At 50.0% G+C, this 17,438-nt stretch overlaps 1 protein-coding gene across 1 annotated transcript in view; it reads left to right on the top strand.

The window, feature by feature from the left end:
• Positions 1-17,438, top strand: part of triob (trio Rho guanine nucleotide exchange factor b) — a 96,758-nt gene that overhangs the window by 74,003 nt on the left and 5,317 nt on the right. The window contains 16 exon segments of the mRNA XM_061818949.1: positions 2,532-2,778; positions 8,200-8,486; positions 8,556-8,726; positions 10,145-10,240; positions 10,745-10,893; positions 11,010-11,076; positions 12,122-12,225; positions 12,318-12,387; positions 12,977-13,066; positions 13,161-13,253; positions 13,325-13,375; positions 13,466-13,543; positions 13,723-13,914; positions 14,019-14,196; positions 14,977-15,845; positions 17,135-17,400. Of these exon segments, the coding sequence (XP_061674933.1) occupies positions 2,532-2,778; positions 8,200-8,486; positions 8,556-8,726; positions 10,145-10,240; positions 10,745-10,893; positions 11,010-11,076; positions 12,122-12,225; positions 12,318-12,387; positions 12,977-13,066; positions 13,161-13,253; positions 13,325-13,375; positions 13,466-13,543; positions 13,723-13,914; positions 14,019-14,196; positions 14,977-15,845; positions 17,135-17,400 (3,008 nt within the window).

Genomic DNA, 17,438 nt, shown 5'->3' with positions numbered 1-17,438 from the left:
CCCGAGGGCCGCGTCGGCGGCCCCCGTCCGAGATGTCGCAATTTTCGTGTATGTGGGCAAGCATAGAAAAGGGAACATTTGACGCGATGCCCATTTTGTCGCACGTGACGACATTGCACACGCAAGCCAATCGCTTCGACGCGTTCCCTGTCGGTCCATAACGCGGAGTTTGTGTGTGTTTCGGGAGGGGGGCCGGGGGCTCCAAAGAGAGACGGACCGGAAGCGGGGCCAGTCGGGGCCCGGTGAGATCTGCTCATAGCGCCGCAGAAGGCCCGTCCTCCTACGCTCAGTATGAGCAAAACCTCACATGCGCACGCACACGACTGCAAACTCACATTTCTCCTCCGCTTTGAAGCCACAGAAATTGTTTTGTCCTCATTCGAAGGGCGACAAACGTGAACACTTTTGGCGTTTTGGACATTTTTCCCCACTTTACAAGAGAGATTCTTCTCACGAGGCGATCAGAACGTCGCGGACCGGTGAAAGCATCCGTTGAAGTCTCGCAAATATGTATTCCCGGTCAATTTCCCGGCTTTGAATGCTTCTTTATCTCTCGGGCGCTCTGTGAAGATTCCCGTGTGAAACGTCTCATTCAGGAGGGGGCGACACTGGTGTGTTTGTGTATTTTTTTTTTTTTTTTTTTTGCATGCGAGGGCTCGTGCGTTCCTGCGCGCATCCGCTTCAGTGACTGACTCGTCAGCTGCTGCAGCCTCCCACTCACAGAGGATGCTCGCCTCCATGCCAGACAGGAAAGAAGCCTTTTAAGTCCACGTCGCGTTCACTCCACCGCTTGGCTCGGAAAGGAGAGAGATTGCAGACGACCGGCGAGTTCCTGCTTAATTTTTGACGCTCAACTCCGATCGGCGAGGCTTTCGAGAAGCCGCCGATGGATTTGATGCCGTGAACGGCTGTGTGATGAAGAATAATTCCATTTTTCCCGGTGGGAGTTCAAGTTAAATAAAAGTTGGGTTGTTTTTTTTTTTTTCCCCCCCCATCTTGTCACGCGAGGCTCTCGCCGGCGTCGAGTTGGTCTTAGCGAGTCGTTCGCTGCGATTGCGCAGAGCTTCCGACGCTCGGTGGGGGCTTTTGTCACAATGAGGGAGTGGAAAACGATGGAGAAATTGGAGGAAAGAATCGCGCATCCCGTTTCTCAGCTCCTCAGCTCGCTGGCTTCGCCGCACTACCAAAGGGTACGTTGGAAATCGCCGGCAGTCGGGATGCATTTCGTACACTTTCAAGCATCTGACGGGAATAATGTTTTTTTTTTTTGTTGTTGTTGTTTTTTTTTTAAGTTGCTTATCGTATAGGGCTGCACGGTGAAGTGTTTGCCTCACAGTTCTGAGGTTGAAATCCCGGCTCCACCTGTGTGGAGTTTGCGTGTTCTGCCCGGGCCTGCGTGGGTTTTCTCCGGGTGGGCACTCCGCTTTCCTCCCACATCCCCAAAAACATTCAGCATTCATTTGAACACTCTTAATTGCCTCAAGGTGTGATTGTGAGTGCGGCTGTTTGTCTCGATGTGCCCTGCGATTGGCTGGCGACCAGCTCAGGGTGTACCATGGCTCCGTTGACAGCTGGGATAGGCTCCAGTATGCCCTGTGACCCTTGTGAGGATAAGCGGCTAAGAAAATGGATGGATGGATGGATGGATGCTTATCGTATGGATTCAATTTTTATTGTAAAACAATGAACCTGCTCTTCCCACAAATGTAATGATCATGATTTCACGACATTATCGAATGTTATCAATTTAACAATTAGCTTGTTGCACTGTTGTAGAAAAGTATTGAATACCTCCATTCAAAGAGCTGTTTTTAAATGTGCTCTTTCGTATGATGATGATGATGATGATGCAATGCAGTTTCATTCCACTTTCATCACAATAATAAACACTTGCATTATAAATGCATATCTCTGACAAATTTGGGCATTTTTGGTTGGGGCTGGATCATTATAAAAATTTGATGCATGTATATCGAACATTATGTCAGTTTTTAGTTACTTTGGAGTTGTTTAAAAGGTCATCTCATGCTTCAGTTTGCATTTTTATTTTATATAAGCATGTCTATTTTTTTTAGGTGAAGCATCTTTTTAAAAAAAAAACCTAATAATTCAATACACGAGCTTCTAGGGTTGAAAAAAAAAAAGTACAAAAGTAAATGGAATCAAATGCAGTTTTCCGTACTTAACACGTTCATGTGCCACTTTTCCATTATTAGATTATTTTCTCCAGTATTTTAAATGAAAACAAAATGCATTTCATTTATGTAAGTAACGTGTTGATAACAAAATATGGCATCAACATTTGAAACAAATGTCATTGCAATCATCACGCTGACTCTTTCCAGCGGTCCTGGAAATTCCGGGTCGTAAAGAAAACTGGTTTTCAAGCGAAACCACAACTCTGTACTTCGGGCGCCATAATTAATTCCTCGGTTGTGTTTGATATTTTTAACTGACGTCGTAACTCTCCAGCTTGAGCCGAATGCCGGAATACAAGGAAAAGAAATGGAAAAACGTTTTCCCTTTCGCAGCTGTCGGGCGGCTGCGAGCTGACGGTGGTCATCCACGACTTCGTCGGCGGCAACGGCGGCGGGGAGCTGACGGTGCGACGGGGTCAGACGGTCGAGGTTCTGGAGCGGCTCCACGACAAGCCCGACTGGTGCCTGGTCCGGACCACGGACCGCAGTCCGGCCCAGGAGGGCGTGGTCCCCTGCTCCATGCTGTGCATCGCCCACTCCCGCTCGTCCATGGAGATGGAGGGGCTCTTCAACCACAAAGGTGCGACACGCGTGCCGACAAACGCGGGACGAATTTTACGCTGGGCGGTTGCGCCGCTTTGACGGAGGCCAAAATAAGCGGCGGGGAGAATGATTGCGACGCATCGACCATTCGGCAATTTCCTCGCATCATCTGGGCCACTTTGGCGCCAGTCGGTTCTGGTTTCCAGGATGTTGCGATACTAATAAACACGATGAGGGTAAAAGTTGAATTCACGCTGTCACGGTCACGCCAGCTGCTCGTGCGACCTGGAAGCCCGACGCTCAGAAATGACAGTTAAAAAAAAAAAAAAAGATAGAAAGAAAGACGTGGTCCACGCTGATGCGGAGGATAGCGAAATTAACAAAATGGACAAATTTGAGAGTTTAGTTTCTCTCCATTACCATCAAAATCAGCAAATTCGATGTTTCTTAAAAATGTTATTAATGCAGTGTGTTTCGGTGAGTTTGCCACACCTCACCTGTGGAATAAAATCGAGACTGCGCACTCTGCATCCGACATCGGTTCCGCCGTGGTCAACGGGCTCTGACTTCCGGTCAGGCCAAAAAAAAAAAAAAAAAAAGCATAGCAAACAATACACGCATTGTTATGGAAAACGATGCGATAAATCAATACACTTGGGATGTTTTGGATCCCTACAGACATGAATAGAATCTAAACATTTGCAGCATGCCGGGAAGGTTTAAAAAAATACATACAGACATATACATATGTAATGGGAGGTACAGACCTTCATAATATTGTTATATTTTCCACATTCATAATTACAACAATTAATTAAAAAGGTTGAGCTGAAACACACTTACCGGCGAAAAGTTACTTCTAACCATATTGACAACAAAAAAGCTAAACCTAGCATATTCCAACATTGTGCTTCACAATGTACAATTGTAAGCTGAAATGATGTCAACTTCCCCGTGAAATAGTACCCACTGCATGGTTTTGCCCTGACCAGAAGTTGAAGCCGAATTACCGCCTGAAGTCTAGTTTTTATTCGACAACGTTACAAAGCAGTCCTCCATGTTGGACGCCCACTCAGGAACTTTGTATAGGAACCTTAAAATTTTGGGGTGTCAGGAGAACTGCGTAAAATCGAAGAAAGGGTGTTGTTTTCGATAATGTCATTGTGATTTGATTTTCATGAAAGATATTTTGGTGGGGAGAAGAAAGATTTTATTTTTGACGCCATATCACTTAGCAACTACTTACTTTGGTAAGAGAAACAGAATTTGACAGATTTGTCCAGCTGCTGTCATGCAGTTCATTTTGTTGTTGTTGTTGTTGTTTTTATGTTTACATTTTTGCTTCTATCTGTAGCGCCACGTCGGTTGAAACCCTGCCGGGCACGAATTTCCGCATTTGCTTCCTCAGCTCCTCGCGGTTGGATTTGTTTTGCCACCGTTGACGTCAGCGCAGTTCGGAAGAATAAAGCGCGGCGTGGCTTGGCTTGGCCCGACGTCACAGCCGCCGTGAGAAATAATCCGAATCAGATTTGATTGCCAAGTATGTAACGAGGCACGAGGATTTGGCCCTGGTACGACATTCGTGTTGAGTCCTGAGAAGAACAACAAACAAAATAAGAACAATAGATGTAGTCTGGTAATCGGGCTAATCTTGACGCGTAATTCCTTCTTTAAACAAAAGTAATGGACTCAAATTCAAACAACAAAAATAAAATCAATAAAATTCTTTCCACATCGAATGGACACAGCAAATCCAGATCAACGAGCAAACTTACAAAGAAAATGATGAGGATTGCGGATGATGGTAGGTGTTGATAATGACGTTAATGATGGTCCCAAAAAAAACTATTTTCGCCCGATTGTCCATATTTCCATTGTCCATCTTTGTCCGTGTACCCTTTCTTCTTCTTCTGGTCATGATGTCATTACACCATATCAACTATGTAGCAAACCTCAAATCCTCATTTAAAATATCACAGAATGCAAAATAATCATTATCCACATCATACATACGCTACAATAAACTTTAAAAATTTGTGAGTCCTCCATACCACATCATTGAAACTTTGCTGAAATTATTTCACTGAAACTAGCCACAAATGATTCCGACTGAAAATATGCGAAGAACAGAAATTACATTTCGGCTCTTACAGATAGACATTCAATTAACTTGTAAGAGTTGTGCAAAGCTGCGGAGTCATCAAGCCTTTAGAGCAGTTACAGTGAGTACATTTGAGGAAACTACCCGGCAACCACTTTTTTGGGGGGGGGGGGGGTGTTGGATTGCGTTGTAAGAAAGTAACTTTATCATCCAATCTGCAGAGTGTCAAGCTCCGTCCATACTACCGTCATATCATAAGAAGTTGTGCTACAGCACATTTCGGAGAATGGAATTGTAAAAATAAAGACATAATTCCCCAAAACGTAATGGAAACTGAGCTGATCATAAATATTCGTGGATATCATCTTTTATGTCGGAGTATGTCTAAACATTCCCCGATCTAACGATCAAGTCGTCTCTTTAATCCTCCGAGAGATGGCGAGTGCGAGGCATCTTGTTTCCATGGCGATACGGCACACAAATATTGTCTTTGCACTTCCAAGTGTCGCTGAAATATCCTCGGAAGTCACGGCTCGGGTTTTAGCGGAGGCCCCGTCACGCCGACGTTCTCTGAACATTTCAATCGTTCCATTTTTCAGCGTTCTCAAATGAGGATGACACACCCGGCGCGTGATTAACGTGTGTCCTAACGCACGAGAAGCGTGTAACAGCGACCAAATAAGATAGCCCTGAAAACCATTAGCGCGCGCTAACGTGTCAGTGGCGCGCGACGGATCGATTTGTCAGCGTTAGACGAGCGTGTTGGCCGTGCCACGAAACGACAGAATGGCGTTTTGCCGGCGTGTCATTTTTCTCGATGGACGCCAAAGGACGTTCGTTTGACTTGAGTTTACACGCTTTGTGCGCTACGGGATTGTTCGGCGGTCGTTGACAAGGTCGCCAGTGAGTCGTTCGCCGCAAAGCAAACGATTAAGCAACAAGCAAGTAACGCGACAGTAACGACTGACTGACGACAGCCAAACGCCTGCAACGCTCGGCGAACGTTAGTAAAACGTTCCGCGGACGTTCTGCAGCGTTTAAAATGAAACGTTGGTGAACGCTGGTCTCGGTGAGAACTTTTGTGCGTGTTCAAACCTTTTTTTTCTCCGCCGATTCCCAGCGATCGTTGACGTTCGCCAGCGTTCCAACAACGCTCTTCTGGCGCTATACCGGCGACCGTGGGCGACTATCCAACGTTTCCCCAAACGCTATGGAACGCTGACCCCGACGTCATGGAAGCCCAGACTTACTTGTAGGCAGTCGGCATCTTTATTTGGATTTTGAGCCTGCCTTTCCTTGGCTTTGGGTTCAGAGGACCGCCGGCAAATTCCCGGAAGCAGGAATAGCTGAGCGCAAGACGGAAAAACAAAGGAACTTCTTGTAGTACGCTCGGAAGATGGAAGCTGGTGGTCGTCACTCCTAATTGGATCTCCGTTTATGAAATGGCGGGATGCCAATTCGGTGGAGTCGTACGACTTGTGCGGCGAGAAAGTCAACGGAGTGACGCCGGAGGCTTTTCGAAGATGCGATGCACAAAGCCAACGCTGAGCCGGTCGTCAGCCGGTCCGATCTATATTTGTTCCAAGGCACGCCGTCCTCCAATGCCTGTAAAATGTGCCCCCGCCCCCTCGAAGCCAGAGGGCGAACGCGGGAGCCGCGCATCCAGACGTCGCCCGCTCTCCGCGCGGCAACCCGCTCGTGAGAAACGCTCGCGCCGCGTTCGACACTTCCGCGGGCCGCATATTCAAAGACGGAAAGCTTTTTTTTCCCCTTCGCTTCGGAAGGGATTTGAGTCATCAGCTGTGGAGATGCTCAGAAGAAGGAATTCTTCCTGGTCTGGGCTCGGTTTCGGACTTCCATGGCCCCCATTCTGGAGTTTCCCAGCAGCCTTTTTGCCTCATGGATCCAGCACGGGGAGGACACGCTCATAAGTGCAGGTTCTGGTTGCTGGACCTGGGTAAGCTTGCACACGTCCTACGTGCACTTTCTTTGCAAAACGCGTACATCAATTTCTTTGCTTCTGAGCTGCCATCGCTGAAGCCAAGAATAAATTCTGGACTTTTTGTCTGAGAAAGGCAAGTGCACGCCAACTCCGCACCCTTCCTAAATGTGGCTTTTTGCGGCCACAACTTCTCGGCCTTGTCCTCCTTTCGAGAGGCAGAGCCAGACAAAGCCCGTGGAAGTCTTCCCCCCCACCACGTTCTCTGCGACTGCGGCCCCGCCGACGTCTGCGTTTGCGCCGCAACTCCTGCGGACGATCGGAGCGAGCGCAGCGCCGACGGCTCCGCCGTGGAATCTCGGGCGCGCTCGTGCAAAGCCGTGGGTGGCCGCTTTGCGGATGGTCCCGACAACCCGCCGTGCCCTCCCCCGTTCTCAGACACAAACAGGATCTTGCTTTTTGTTTTCAGCAGCAGCACGGATGACAAGTTAGCAAAATTACGACTTGCCGAAAACTTGAGCGTGTAGAAAGTTTGGCTCAGGTCATTGATTGAAGCGATTGGAATTAGGATGACTTACTTGTAAATGTTCCCCAAATGGAGAAACGCCAAAACTGCACTGCGGCAGGTAAACCGGCTGGAAGCAAATTGTTCACCTTCGTCGGTTACGTTTGCTTCTCACGTCCGTTAAGTTGTGCGGATTTGGTGAAATGCCGCGACGAGCATCCCGACGTACTCGTCGGCTCAGTCCGAGTGACGGAGCCTTCGAGGAGAAGCTTTTGTGGGAAGACAGATGCTCTTCTTTTAATTGTTCATTTCCCCCGCGCACGAATTTGATATCAACAAAAAAGAGACGTCGGCTCGGATGCAGAACGGTTGCACCTTCCTATACGGCCGCGTTTATTACAGGCGAAGTCCCGTTTCTACGGCACACTCCGAGCTGCGTTAAAGTCGGCTCCAATTAGGGAAGGCAACACGGTAATTCCATTTCCACTCCCTGACAGCCTCTTTCGCACGGCTAAATCCTTGACAGGCGCATCAGTTCAGAGAGGAAAGTGAAGTCCCCGCAAAGCGTCCATAACTTTACTCGGACAATCGCATCGTAGCCGGTGGCCGTTCAGCTCGAAATGCCACAAATGACGTCGGGTATCTGAACGACGACGGAGGCGTCGTCAGTGAGTCAGCGTCCGCCCCCGTCCGTGTACGCTCGACTTTGGCCTCTTCTCTTGAGAGCTTCCGATGCCGAGAGAGATTAAGTGCGATTAAGTTCAACGTCGCCTCGGAAATCGGCAAGACGTTGATTCACGTGTCCGTCCGTCAGTCGGTCCACATCCGGCGTTCTTTTCATCCGTCTTCTGAAAAATGTCTTTTTGCAGACTTTGCTGCGACGGCGCTCTTGTTTTCCCCCCGTCTTCTTTAGACACCTTGTCCGTATCCAGTAACGACGGCCTGCAGCCGGGTTCCAGCCAAACTTTGGGGCCCCACAGCTCGCCGGGCCCCAAGCGGCCGGGGAACACCTTAAGGAAGTGGCTGACCAGCCCCGTTCGGCGACTCAGCTCCGGCAAGGCGGACGGCCACGTCAAGAAGTTGGCGCACAAGCACAAAAAGAACCGCGAAGGCCCGCGGAAGAACCTGGACGCGATGCAAGGCCCTCAGAAGGACTCGGACGACAGCGCCGCCACCCCGCAGGACGAGACGCTGGAGGAGGTACGGAACGTCACGGAAGACGTTCGCCCCGCTCGACCGCTGACCGGCTTTTGTCCGTCCGCTCGCCAGCGCATGCGTAACGAGGGACTGAGCAGCGGCACGCTCTCCAAGTCGTCTTCGTCGGGTATGCAGAGCTGCGGAGAGGAGGAAGGCGAGGAGGGCGCCGACGCGGTCCCTCTGCCCCCGCCGATGCCCATCCAGCAGCACAGCCTGCTGCAGCCCGACGCCCAGGACGACAAGGTGAGACGGAAATCGCGCCGCCTAAAATCGTCTTGGGTTTAAGTTCTCGGAGCGCGTTGGCCCGACAGTCGCGGGGGATGCCGACGCCCAGTGAAAAAAAATGGTCGACAAAGCACTACTTTAACGTAGTTCCTTAGCGCCAAAGATGCCACAAGAAGGGTGGCAAAACCCGTGTTTGGTCTCAATGAAATTCCTCAGTTTACTTCTACGTAGATCCTTGCGACCAAGATTCCGCAAGATGCCCCAAAGCAATATTTTCACTCCTTTGACCAGAGCAGAAAAGTTGCAAAAAGTGGAGGATAATTCCCCCCCCCCCCACACACACAAAAATCTGCCAAAACTGTCGGCGAAATGTCAGATGTGAGGCTTCACTGTGCATGCAAATACGCAACATGAATAACATAGAAGGATATTAATCTTTTCGACTATTTCCGTTTAAATGAATTTTTACAGCAGTTCTGAGAAAAATCAAGTCTTGAGGATTACACCGAGAAGGTGTTAGCAGTCCCTCGTGAACCAGGAAGTGGCCGGCTCACAAAAAAAAAAACCTTCTTTCGTTGTTGTTTTATTATAGCGGGAGCCGAAATGAATACGAGTAAGATGAAGTTTTTAACGGTACATTCCGAGATGATTCTAGTCGTAGTTTTGTTTTTCATCCATGTAGTCAGCTCAATAAAAAAAACAAAATGTTGACCACTTTTTGCTTCTCACTAACAATGCTTCCTTTCTTGTCGTCTCATTTATTTTTTTTTTGCGCATTTTTCGACGAACGCACGTTTTGTCCGTCAGCATTGCGTTGATTTCTTTTCTTCCTCTCTCCTCTCCCAGTTTCCTTACCCCCCCCCCCCCCCCCCGTAAAATCAAAACACCTTCCCCGGCGCACCTTTTTTGTTTTTCTCCGTTCCTCCTTTTCCAGTTGTGTGATTTCCGATTTCCCTCGAAGACGTCGTGCGTGCGTGCGTGCGTGCAGTTTGCGGTTGCTGAAGTCGAGACTCCATCGTTCGAAATGTTTGCCTGTCGGCGCGATGGAGTATCGGGCAACGGCGTTTTTTTTTTTTTCTCATTCTTTCTGCCCTGCGGAGCGTCGACGCCACGCTTGAACCCGAGGGCGCGTCCTCGACCGCAACCCGACCCGTCTTTCCCCAAAACCAGCCCCGTAATTGGCTTCGACCCGGCCCCGATTTGACCTTTTTATTAGGAACGGCACACCCGCCGAACATGTGGCGTTCCGGGGGCCAAACTCTCCATCGGTGAGCGTGATCGCAAACACAGACAGCGGTAGCCGGAGAGTCCGCATGGCTTCTCCAGCGTGACGATATCTACATTTGTCACTTCACGCTGACTCGCAAGACAAATTGTGTATCATATCCAAAAATGTTTCGCTTTCTACCCCCCCCCCCCCCCTCTTTTCGATGCAGTCCGCGTCCCGACTGTCCGCTCGGCCCGGCAGCTCCGAGACGCCCAGTGCCGCCGAACTGGTCAGTGCCATCGAGGAGCTGGTCAAAAGCAAGATGGTGAGCGCGAAACCTCGCGAGTGCGCGGACGGCCCGGCGCTCGATTCCCGACGGATCCAAACACGCGGGTGTTTGTTGACGGAGGCGTGGCGTCCCGAGCAGTCGTTTTTTTGTGTGTGTGTGTGTGTGTGTGTGTGTGTGTGTGTGTGTGTGTGTGTGTGTGGTGTGTGTGTGTGTGTGTGTGTGTGTGTGTGTGTGTGTGTGTGTGTGTGACTCACTCGTGCCAGCTGTCCTCCTTTTGCAGCTCGCCGTTTTTCCCCCGCGTTGACAAATGCAGCCTCCACACCGAGTATAAACCTGTTACAAAGTGAAGCGAACCGAATGAAAACGCGCTGAACGATCCGGAGAACAAATGTTTTGAACGAACGAATCTATGGGCTAAAAAAAAAAAAAAGAGAACCCTCGCCATCGCTTATCTCGCTCTCTCTCGAGTTGCACTTTTGTCTTTGGCAGCGTTTTGTGTAATCCTCACAATTTCCCCCCCCCCCCCCCCCCGCTCATCAGTCACTCGAGGATCGTCCCAGTTCTCTGTCGGTGGAGCAAGGCGACAGCAGCTCTCCTTCGTTCAACCCCTCCGACAATTCCCTCCTGTCGTCCTCGTCGCCCATGGAGGAGCTGGACGAGCGCAAGTCCGGCTTCCTCAAGAGAAGGCAGTGAGTTACGAGCCTCGACGCCGATGTTTGCTAGTACAGAATATTTCCGATGCTCCTCCAGTCCGAATGCAAAGCGCATTTCCTCCGTCTAGCGAGCGTTTCTATTTGCCTTACAGTTACGTCCTTCTGGAGTTGGTGGAGACCGAACGGGATTACGTGCGAGACTTGGGATCAGTTGTCGAGGTAATGAGAAATTCAAAAGGACCTGAAATAAGCAACTCTTTTTTAAAGGTCAAGTGTCATGCCTATAAACATTCTAAAATAGGTATTGTAATGGAAAAATACGACTAATAAGACTATTCACTTCAATGTCCGTACGAAAAAAAAGAGAGCGCGTCATCCGTGCGCAAAGTTGCGGAAGTCTTGGAAGTCTTTGTATTCGACATCCAAGCGGCCGCCATATTGGCTGCATCTTCTGTCCGTGACGTTCGCCGCTGAAAACACGCCGTGCCACCTGCTATGGGACTACCAAAGCTCTTTCCGAAGAAGAGAACATCTCACAATCGGGTCAAGTGACCGGGGCAATAGTACCCATATTTAGATGACATGCGGATCGCTTCTAATTAACAACAGACTCCCAGACAGGATGTATGAGCCAGCCCGGCCGAAGCCGTGCTCGGCGCCGACGGGCACATCCACACATTTAGCACCCCTGACTTATATGCGTGATCTTTTGTTTAATTCTGAGAGGATTACGCCAAAAAACTATTTTTTTTTTTTTTTTTAGTAGCTGTATACACACCTACCTGTCATTTGGAGCCCACGAAGCCCTCGTCATTTCGCACCCGTGCAATCCATTTTTCACGACGAAGCGGGTCTTTTGGAAAAGTATGAAGAGTGAATCCATCCTCCCGAGTGTTCGAACAACGTCCAGCAATGCAACGAGCCGGCGTTTTGGCTAACACGAAGGAACGACGAGCTACCTTCCAGCAAGTCGAACTAGTAGAAACATAAGATACCCCTTGAGTGGGCGTCTGCTCCTGACGTCGCTTCCTGCGTCCTCTCCAAAACAAATCCCTCGAGAGGCTTTTCATGGCGGGAGTAACAAAAAGCCGTCAAAGTCATTTTTGTGTGGTGGAAAAAATGAATGGGTCCATTCCGGCTGCCTTTTTTACATTCATAAAATACTAAAAATCGTGCATTTGGTGACAGTGGCGCTTTAAGTAGATGCAAATACTGCATTCTGTCAAGCTGAGCGTTGGTAATGTCTCATTTTCAACCTCTCCAGGGTTACATGAGCAGAATGAAAGAGGAAGGCGTTCCAGATGACATGAGGGGAAAAGACAAGATTGTCTTTGGAAACATCCATCAGATCTACGACTGGCACAAAGAGTAGGCCCGCAGTCTCACACGCGCGACAAACGTTTGCCGGGCTTGTGAAAAATCATATTTTGTTTTGTTTTTCCCTCCCGGTGTGGTCGCAGCTTTTTCTTGGGAGAGATTGAAAAATGTTTGGAGGATCCTGACAGACTCGCGTCGTTATTTGTCAAACAGGTAAACTAGTTATATTTTCTCTTAATTGTTTTGTTCTTACGTCATTGCCAACGCTGTGTATAATGGCATTAAAAATTGTAATAATCCTTAATGCAACACGGTGGTAAAAGGGTTGGCCTCACAGTGCCGAGGACCCGGGTTCGATCCTGACCCCGCCTGTGGGGAGTTGGCGTGTTCTCCCCGTTCCTGCGTGGCTTTTCTCCGGGTGGGCACTCCGGTTTCCTCCCACATCCCCAAAACATGTCACATTCATTGGACGCTTTAAATTGGCCGTAGGTGTGATTGTGAGTGCGGACGTTTGTGTGAATGTGCCCTGCGATTGGCCGGCGACCGGTTCAGGGTATACCCCGCCTCCTGCCCGTTGCCCGTAGCTGGGATGGGCTCCGGCACTCCCCGCGACCCTCGTGAGGATCAGCGGCAGAGAAAACGGATGGATCATCTTTCATTGAAATCAGGAAGGAATCGGCCAATCATAGAGTCTGAGTTTACTTTTTGAATGTAAAGAATGTCTTCTAATTTCTTGAATAATATTTCCTTATTAATTATGTTTCATTTTTTTTCCCCTCCTTTGATCTTGGTCTTACCGCAGGAGCGCCGGTTTCACATGTACATCGTGTACTGCCAAAACAAGCCCAAATCGGAGCACATTGTGTCAGAGTACATTGAGACTTACTTTGAAGTAAGACATTGGCGTTTCCTTTATGATATGTATTGTGATGCATTGTTTGGCTGGACCGGGCAGTCCATCTACAGTCGTTTCACTGTTGAATCAGGAACTCAAGCAGCGACTGGGCCACCGGTTGCAGCTCACGGATCTGCTTATCAAACCTGTCCAGCGCATCATGAAGTACCAGCTCCTGCTGAAGGTAAAAAAAAAAAAAAGCCGACTTTCTTGCGTATTCCACTCACACTTTCGACGCTGTTTGCCATTTCTTAGGATCTTCTCAAAGTTTCAAAGAAAGCTGGAGTGGATTCCTCGGAGCTGGAGGTGATTCGGCGTACACAAAATCGCTTGGCCCGCACCCCGCCCAGATCTTGAAGTTGTTGTGTTTTTTTTTTTTTTACCGTTTTGTTGCAGAAAGCTGTGGAGGCGATGTGCATCGTCCCAAAGCGCTGCAACGACATGATGAATGTTGGCCGCCTTCAAGGCTTCGACGTAAGACCGCTCGTCTCGGTGCTTGTGTTTAAAATTGGTCAATCGTATGGAAATTGACTTGCAGAACAGAAATTGAGTTTCTCAGGTTAACAAATGCCGCTAGGTGGCAGTGTGTCCTAAAATGTAAAGGAAGTCCCCACAACAACTTGTGTTGACTGTCCTCACGTTGGTCTTTTTAGGGTAAAATTGTAGCACAGGGCAGGTTGCTCCTGCAAGACACGTTCCTGGTTTCGGACCAGGATGGGGGCCTTTTGTCGAGAATGAAAGAGAGGAGAGTCTTCCTTTTTGAGCAGATTGTTATATTCAGTGAACCCTTGGACAAGAAAAAGGGCTTCTCTACTCCTGGCTACCTCTTCAAGAACAGCATTAAGGTTGGTATCTCGCTACCAAATCTATTTGTATTCATATTTGTAAGACAAAGTCTTACGAGTCCAAAAACAACCTGAAAGTCGCTGTCCCGTTGCACCTGAAACAGGTTAGCTGGCTGGGTCTGGAAGAAAACGCCGAGGACCCCAGCAAATTCACGCTAACCTCCAGATCGTCCAGCGGCAACGTGGACAGGTACACCCTCCACTCCACGAGCCCCGGAATCAGTCAAATCTGGCTCCACCAGGTCAGCCAGATTCTGGAAAACCAGCGCAATTTCCTCAATGGTGAGCGTTCACTCGGCGTTCGGGGGAGAATGGTAACGAACGCTTCCGAATGCAGGACAATTTACATTCGTGATGTCACACGGTCGGGTGGCCAAAGCGTTCCCCGGGGGGCACCACCAGTGAACAAATGGATCAAGGCAGAAAACCGGCCAAACGGCTTGAACGCTGAACGCGCCACCAAGTGGTCGTGGAAAAAGTTACGTGAGGGAAAGTCCTTGGCGAGCATTGAGGGACTGGCCCGTTAACTCGAGAGATGGCAATCAATGAAATCCCTTCGCCTTGCTCGTCGTTTGTAAATGAGCCGAGACGACCGCTCGAGCGCTTCTTCTGGTGACGGGTGCTGTTGGACTTTGGTTCTGCGGTTTTAGCTGTTTCTCTTTTGATGCTACAATGAAGCTAGCGGGCGGACTCAGCATATTGCGTTGCTCAAAAGAATCACAAGCAGACGTCTTCTAGATGCCTGCTAGCCGGAGAAAAAGTCTGACGATGGAGGTTTGGTTCTTGGGCTGTTGCTACTCCGTCAGCAGCCGATCATGATATCTTCTCTTTAGTACTACGCTGGAATAATGACGCCTTTGTGGTACAGTATATCTAGCGGGCAACACCAAACACAAGGAAGCTTTTGTCATTGTTTCAGATCAGGTCAGCGTTACCGACTCGTGTTGTGGTTCCCAAAAGTTTCCGCCTGCCTCGGTTTGCGTCCATCGAAAATGTTCCATTGTTTTACTTCGAACTGGAGCTACAAGGATTCCGCCACTGATCCTTTATTTCCTCCAACAGCTCTGACGTCCCCCATAGAGTACCAGAGGAACCACGTGGGCGGCAGTGGGCCCGCGGGTCCACCCAATAGTAGCAGTGCCGGAGGCCTTCCGGGAGGCAGCACGGCCACCGGCACCTCCGGCCTAGGAGGCGGCGGCGGGGGTGGCTCCGGAGGATCGGGAGGCAACTCCTCTTCTCTTTGTGGGCCGCGCTCCAGACCCTCAAGAATTCCCCAGCCTTCCTCACGCCTACCCCAGCCTGTCCATCACCACCACCACCCAGGTCCCGAAGGGCCTGACAGATCAGCAGGTACGTGGTCACCCTGCCAGCCGCAGTCCCAGCCGTCTAGCCTGTATTCAGACACCGCCTCAAACGGCAAGCTGATCAGTTCTGAGGTCCACAAGATGGAAGCGCTGGATTGTAGCGACGGAGGCAACTGTAACAACAGCAGCAGACCCTCGAGCACCTCAGAAAGAGATGCCAGACTGGCTCCCGGAGCTCGTGAAGAAAGCCCAAAACCTCGGCCGGCGGCTATCCCGCAAATGGCCGTGGCTCCTCTGCATTTGGCCCTCAAGAACCCTCGAATCAGAACAGTCTCACCTCTGGTTTCACCGCAGTCCCCCGCAGGCGTAAAGGACGCTTTTGTCCCCACCGGCCAGTCCCACAAAGGCAACCCTTTCTGGGCCACGGTCCCGTCAGTGCCTCCTTCCCCCACGAGCCGACCGAGTTCCTGCGTCGGCGACGGTCTCGGTGGAGGGGAATCGCTGGGCAGGGGAAGCCACGGGACGGCCTCTCATCGCCGCCATTCCACCCACAGTAAGGATTTAGACCGCGTGAGCACGTGCTCCTCCGCCAGCGAGCAGTCCGTACACTCCGCCCACAGCAACGGGGTAAGAGGCCCGGCCGAGGTCACGGCTTCGCAGAAGCCTTTCATCTCCACTAACCTCGCCCTCGCTGAGCGGCCGCAGTCCGGCTGCACGCCGCCGCGTCTGAGAACGGCTTGCAACGACTACTCCGCTGGGAACTAACAACTATCCGAGTGCACTAACTTCACCGAGAATGTCTCGTGTGACACCGACCACGCTGCTCTTGTACTAACAGGAAAACTCCCAAGTCATCGCGAAACTGCTTTGATTTTTCTCTTTGAGCTTTGCTGATTGCCAACATCTTGTCTCTCTTTACTAATGATTTAATCTCGCGCGTATCTCATGGAAGGGAATGTTTGTAAACGTAAAGCGCAACTTGAGCGAGTTGCACTACGTTCCCGACGGCCACGTCATCCTGAAATGTAGTCTGGCGTTATTTCAACTTTTTTTGCGAGCGTGCGCAAGTCTTGTTGAGATTTCTCATGGTCCGTAACCAGACCGAGCTGCGTGGGCCTGCTGAGTCCAGGTTTCAGGGTGTGGTTTAGGTGCCGGATGGCGGTAGAGGATGTTCCCTCCTGGCCCCTTGCGTCTCTCACCTTCTTTCAAGGCTTCCTTCCACGTATCAAACGAAGGCTTGGAGGACGTCGGTAGTCCTGGCAAAGTCGAATGAAACTTCGGCCACGTCGATAATGTTAGATTCCCTTCGACATTCGCAATTAGCTGGCGAGTCTCTGCCCGACCATGTTTGTCATCCGCACTGTGAGCGCCGTGGCAAATGTTTTGACAATTTAAACCTCATCCACGCCGATAACGAGCTGTCACTTGCACATTTTGTTGCATCACGGCTTTTAGTTTGGCCTTCGTGGATGCCTGAAACGGTTTCTGCAGTGCGTGGCCGCCAGGATCGGAGTGTAAACGTCGCCTCGGGAGGAATTCAACGATATTGGAAACCTTCAGAAAAGCATGAAGAGATCTTCATGACTTCCTCTTCTGTCCTTTCTGACCTATTTCAATTTTCACCAACATCATTTGTCTACTAGAATTGTTTGCTTTAATACAGACGACGTGTGGGTGATGACTTATCCCGGTCACATTTCTCTCAGATCACATTTTCTCAGTTACTGTAAGCTAAACGCGTCCATATGTCTACAATATCGAAAGCGATTTTAACTTGCTCTCACTCACGTTTGTCTCGTCAATCAAATCAATGCCGTCCGATGGAACGCAGAGACTGAAAGCTCCGCGCCGGGCTTTGCTATGATCGTGTTCATATTTTGAAACTCTGCGCTGCTGCTTTTCTTTTTTCCTGGCAGAGTGAAAGCAGTAGCAGCAGCAGCAGCAGCAGCAGCAGCGTGTCCACCATGTTAGTGACCCAAGACTACGCGGCGGTGAAGGAGGACGAGATCAGCGTGGCTCAGGGTGAGGTGGTCCAAATACTAGCCAGCAACCAGCAAAATATGTTCCTGGTGTACCGGGCCGCCAACGAGCACTGCCCGGCGGCCGAGGGGTGGATCCCCGGCTTCGTATTGGGACACACTTCATCCTCCACGACGCCCGATTTCCCAGACGGAACCGTCAAGTAAGCCCTTCGTTTCTCGTCTTCGTCAGCCGGAACGC

Source organism: Syngnathoides biaculeatus, chromosome 5 (genome assembly GCF_019802595.1).
Source record: "Syngnathoides biaculeatus isolate LvHL_M chromosome 5, ASM1980259v1, whole genome shotgun sequence".
NCBI classification, from domain to species: domain Eukaryota; kingdom Metazoa; phylum Chordata; class Actinopteri; order Syngnathiformes; family Syngnathidae; genus Syngnathoides; species Syngnathoides biaculeatus.
This window is presented reverse-complemented; position numbering and strand designations above follow the sequence as displayed.